Raw genomic sequence first — 5,627 nt, forward strand, 5'->3', positions numbered from 1 at the left:
GGAATCAGAGAAAGAACTGGAAGAGCTCGAAGGGGCTCGAGACCCCATATGTACAACAATGCCAAGCAACCAGAGCTTCCAGGGACTAAGCCACTACCTAAAGACTATACATGGACTGACCCTGGACTCTGACCTCATAGGTAGCAATGAATATCCTAGTAAGAGCACCAGTGGAAGGGGAAGCCCTGGGTCCTGCTAAGAGTGAACCCCCAGTGAACTAGATTGTTGGGGGGAGGACGGCAATGGGGGAAGGGTTGGGAGGGGAACACCCATAAGGAAGGGGAGGGGGGAGGGGGATGTTTGCCCGGAAACCAAAAAATTATTATTAATTATTAAATAAATTAAAAAATTTTTCAAAAAAAAAGATTAGCAGAAAACATGACCGCATGGATAAAGTATGGCAGTGATCACATCATAAAATGTGCATCCAAGAAAAGAACACATTATCCACACAAAACACACTATCACTCTAGGTAAGCATTGGTGGCTTTGAATTTACTATTTAGCCCAGGAACTCTCGACCATGCAGAATCCATCATTAGCTGTCAGTTCTAAGAGCACAAGAGGGAACAGAACACTTGAATAAGCAAGATGGTCTAAATAGTCAAGAGTTACAAATCAAGTTTTATTCATAAGGAATACAATTTAAAACAAAAATGATTAAAATGAATATTAATATAAATATATAAAAGTATTTTCAGATGTGAAAAATATTAACAAGAACATATAACTATGAAATAACAAAACAAAAACTTCATTTAAGATCATAACAAAAATATTTCTAAACAGCATATTCTTAGTGAACATTTAGAAGCACAGTTATATTGCTGTTTCTCCTCTAGCAGGCAAAATGGCAATGCAGTACCCAAGTGGTCTCTCAAGTGGTGTTATCCTAAACAGAAAGAGAATAAGATATCAATCAGTCAGACTGGCTTAGTGAAAGATAAATTTAGTGTTTCTTAGCAAAAAATAAATTAAACTATGAGGGAGAGTATTCATCCAAAAAAATGTTGGTATTATTCAGGATGGCGGTCCGCAGGGGAATCCTGAGAAAGCAACCTATTCTTCAGGAGGCTCTCTTCCTGCTGTGTGTCCCATTCCAGCTCTTTTGCAATTCCTGAGACCAGGGAGAGGAAGGCAGTTATTCAGAAACTGATGTGTTGGGGACTTGCATGCTAGCTATCAGCTTGCTGCCTTCTACCCACTCAGCTCTATTTTAGGTCACCATTGATGTGTTAACTGATAACATTGCTGGTGTGTCTGTGGGCAGGGCAAGTCTACAACAACCCTGACAGTAATGTGGGCTGCCCATCTGGGCCTCAGACTTTAACCAGTGCAAACCAAGAACAGGGCAATGGGAAGAGACCTCATTGGGTTGCAGGATGAAAGGAGAAGTCAACCTGTCACCAAGATGAAAGCCAATGACAAAGAATAATTTGCCATATGCACTCGGTTCTTATCCCTGAAAGGTGCTTCCCAACTTGGAGGTCATATGACCACAGAATATCATTTATCACAGGAACAAAACTTGTTCAAAGTGGTACATAGCATCCATTCTATCACAGGGACATGCAGTAATATGATAGGTTATTCATCTGTCACCATTTCCAGACTGCAGCTTCAAAAAGAGCACCAAAGCATAGTTGTTAATAAGTCAGTTCCTGAAAAGTGGTTGTCTTCCCAGAATACTCGTGCACAGACAGAGGAATGAACATTCCATAGCATGAGGTGGTTGTATTGTTGGAGTGTACATTATTAAGGTGGTAGGGAAAGCAAACATGTATCAAATTGGCAAATGGAATCAGATAATTTTAGGCTGACACAGCTGCTTGTCCCTACCAGATGTTGCTTGGTCTGGAGGTTGCTGGTTTTCTGCTGTTCGTCTTTATCTTTCTTGTTCAAATCAAACAAAAATTTCTGTAGCAGCGGTGCAGAATCAAGCTGTTCTGCTTTGCCCTCCTTTCTGAATGGGAACAACTTCTTCTGCATACATATCTTGTCCATATGGATCCGGCTGGGCAGGTTCCTGGAAACACACACTGCATAGTTAGATCCTGCACCCTCTTCCTCCCATTCCTACTCCCAAGTCTCACAAACACGCTCTGGACCCAGATACAAGTGAAAACTTCATAGAATACATCTTGATACACACAAGGCTGCTGCACAAACATCAAACAGCCAATTCAGGGAAGACTAAATTGTTTCTGTGACCCAAGTACCAAAAAGCGTTCATTTCTCTCCACAACAACAGGGGATATACATCTATCCATGGAAGCAAAAGGCATGGGGGCAACATTAATAAATAGTGGGCAAATACCCTCAAAGGAGGTCAGTAGAATTAAGGGAAGGTCATGTTATCCATGTGGTCCACACACTGAGTTTTGTTAAACCTGGTGTGACCACAGAGGCCCAGTTCAGCCTATTAGCCATTTGGTGAGCTGAATAAGTACTGGTCTACCTAGAGCCTTCTGAAGATGCCTAGACACTCTGGGTATGAGTAACAGTCTCCTGTGGACCTAAAAACTGAGTCCAAAAGGCCCAGGACACAGTGATGTTTAAAGAGCACAAGACATGGAGCCAGAGCTGCTAGACCTCCAGTCAGAACAAAGGATGGCACCTGTGGGCAAAGCAGAGTTAATGGCCTCTCTGACCAGTGCTCACCGATAGAAGTTAATTTCCTTCTGGAGCTCCTGAAATTTCTCACAATGCTCGATGTTCCTCATCTCTAAGTTGTGCAGTAATGACATGACCTCCCTCTCCTTTATCTTCAATTTTTCATAAAATGGATTTGACCTGATGTAGCGGCTGGCCCTAGGAGAGTAAAACCCAATGAACATCTGCGTTTAGGAATATATGAACTCAGGCTGGGTCTTCTAGTACCCCAGCCCTGGGAGGACAATTTCTGAGTTCTACATATTGGAAGCTTCTTCAGCTTCAGAAACTTGTTATTCTGGGCCCAGGACCCCATAAGCTCGGCATCGAGATAAAGGGTTCCCAGGTTCCCTTTCTTCACTCAGAAGGGCTGGATCTGCAGTCAAGCTAGTTATGCTAACAAGGGCCTAGGCCACCGCTCTCCCACATCCAAGACCTAGAAAACTGTGATTTCATTTTTCCTGTTTTGACAACAGGAATTCTACATCCTAAATAATTAATATTGTAGAGACACACAATTCACACAATTATGGAGTTGAGAACATAAATCGCCACAAAAGTATAATCTGCCCAAATGGCACAAATATACAGACAAATGTGACCACATTGGCAAAGAAGTGTGCAGTTGAAGAGGGGCTCCCAAAACAAAGCACTCACATCATCATGAAATTGTTATACATGAATATACTCAGGAAAAAACATAGACCCCTAGATTCCAAGTGTGGGGGGAAATATAAACATATAAAAATTGTGCATATGCATGTAGGTGTGTACACACAGAGACACAGAAACTGGGACACACACACAGGAAAAGAAAAGTAAACAGTAAGAGAATGAAAAAGGGAGCGAAATATGCAAACGGAGAACACAATCAGAATCAGAAAAAATGCATGCCACATTATTGGCTCAGAGGTAAACAAAAAAGAAGGAAAAGCCCTGTGTCTCTGGCCATCTAGTCAAACATTGAGATGAACAATTTGGGATCTGTCACCTCAGGCTACTGCAACAAGAGTCCAGCACTAAGTCACCTTCCTAGCACACACCCAAACTCACAGCACCTAGAACCTTGCAAAGCTACCACCTGTCAAGGGCTTTCCAAATGCACACTGGGAACTCATGCTCCAGTAACGTTATCCCTGAATCCTCACTAAGGCCACAAGTTCAGATTTTCAGCTGGAGGCAGCAGATGAGACCATTTCCCATCTCACTCCTGACCAAGGGTCAGGTTCTGAATCTCCTCTATATCAGAAATGAGGTTTAGGACAAGTTCTTTGGGAGGCACAGCTTTCTAGACCCCTACACCTTAATAGAATAAGATGTAGGTGACACTGCAGGTCCATGAATGACACAAGGCAGTTTGGAGCAATGCATACCTGTTGTTCCTGTATCTCTCTGTCACATAAGTCAGGAGATCTCTTAGCTCATTTCTCTCCTCAGTAGCTGACTGCAGCTGTCTAATCAGTCTCTGTTCTTCTGTGTTCTCCGTGTTGGCCTCCTTGTTGATTACCACAGGGCCAGGGGATGATGTCAGTCTCCCATCATCTGTAGGTAGAAGAACACAAGTGAACATTTTTGGGGAAACTGATGAGTGTGCATAGACCATGGCAAGCCCCAAACAGGAGGAGAGCATGTGTAGACCACAGTGTCACCACAAAGAGTTTGTTGTTGCCTAAGAGACCTCCTCAGTGGAAGTCAACTCTCCCAGCACTCTATAGAGACCAAGAGATGTCAGATGCCGGGTGTTCCCTATGCCTGCTGACCCATGCTCCATGTACCACAGAGATGGCTTCTACGGGATTGTTATCAACTTAACAGGGTACAACTTTCTTTCAGGACCCTCACCGCTTTACTTTCAGAAGTCAGATGATAAATTCAACCTCCAAAAGATTTGAGTGATTGGAGATACTCAGATGTCCTGCACTGATACTCTAGGCCACACCATTTGGAATTTAAAAGCATTGCGGGGGATGTCATGGTCAACGGACTTATCAATTCCCCTAACTGAAACACCAAATGCCACAGAAGTGCCAATTGGTTACAGGCTGAATCTTGGTCTACCTGCTACAAATAGTTTTAGTACTGTAAAAAAATGTTTGTAACACACAAATTCTAATTTATAATGCTAAGGATGTCCCATCTCTGCCAATTTGAATAAGTCAGAGGAGTTCTAAGAACATAAGGCCAGAAGCATAATTCTCTCCCTGATAATAAAGACAGAGATCTACTTTATTTAAAGAAGCAATGAGAGTGAAGTAGATTGATGCCCTGTCTAAGTTCAATAAAGTTGGACACTCAGTGTCTCCTGATCGTGTTATTATATCAATGTAACGTATCATATGCACGTTAAAAGTGAAGGCCAGAAGTTCACAGAATAATGGCATTGGCCTTACCATATCCCCCATTTGGGGATGGGCAAACTAATGTTCTGAAATCCTTGACTTTTAGGAATTGTGATCTTCATGGAAATTCAATTCCTTTGCAGATACTCCAGTTGTTCTGGCCTATTGCTAGACAGGTCAGCCTAAGCCTATTCTCCCTCTGACAGAAAGCTCAGCATACAATTCACAGAACTTACTCAGCATTCCCCAGGCTAGCTTTCGTTGTCCATCATTTATTTTTGATGAAAGGCGAGATTCCCTCACTCCAGTCTGTCCAAAATCGGCGTTCACTCTCCCAAAATTCTTGCGAAGCCGGGAAAACATGTCTTCCTGTGTATCTGCCAGGCAGGGACTGAGAAAAAGTAGGGCACTGGTGGTTACTACAACGCTGGTGACATCACAGAGGATGCCAAGAACTCTCTAGGACCCAATAGAATGTCCAAGAAGGGACCTCTGATGTCATGGTGAACAGACATTGCCTCCCTGCTAATAATCTCCCTGTACAGTGCATAAGCTTAGGTGCCCTTTCCTGGAGACCTTCCCAGGGCATAGCCACTGAGCAACTCCTGCTTGCAAGACCAAATTTTCGTCAAGGCT

At 42.9% G+C, this 5,627-nt stretch overlaps 1 protein-coding gene across 3 annotated transcripts; it reads right to left on the reverse strand.

The window, feature by feature from the left end:
* Positions 1–604: 604 nt before the first annotated feature.
* Positions 605–5,426, reverse strand: LOC134480020 (disks large homolog 5-like). 3 transcript variants are annotated; one of them, NM_001430141.1, is given in 5 exon segments: positions 605–892; positions 1,840–2,026; positions 2,662–2,811; positions 4,026–4,194; positions 5,228–5,426. In NM_001430141.1, coding segments are annotated over 5 exon segments (648 nt in total). In that variant the 5' UTR covers positions 5,355–5,426; the 3' UTR covers positions 605–877.
* Between the last annotated feature and the right edge of the window lie 201 nt (positions 5,427–5,627).

Source organism: Rattus norvegicus, chromosome 8, assembly GCF_021556685.1.
Source record: "Rattus norvegicus strain SHRSP/BbbUtx chromosome 8, alternate assembly SHRSP_T2T, whole genome shotgun sequence".
NCBI lineage: Eukaryota > Metazoa > Chordata > Mammalia > Rodentia > Muridae > Rattus > Rattus norvegicus.

Excerpts from the sequence above, each read along its gene's own strand:
- LOC134480020 (XM_087560207.1), bottom strand. The coding sequence starts at position 5,354 with ATGTTTTCCCGGCTTCGCAAGAATTTTGGGAGAGTGAACGCCGATTTT. Across the intron at positions 4,195-5,227 it reads GCTAGCCTGGGGAATGCTGA|ATGATGGGAGACTGACATCA; the intron begins GTAAGTTCTGTG and ends TTCTACCTACAG. Across the intron at positions 2,027-2,661 it reads AAGGAAATTAACTTCTATCG|GAACCTGCCCAGCCGGATCC; the intron begins GTGAGCACTGGT and ends GTGTGTTTCCAG.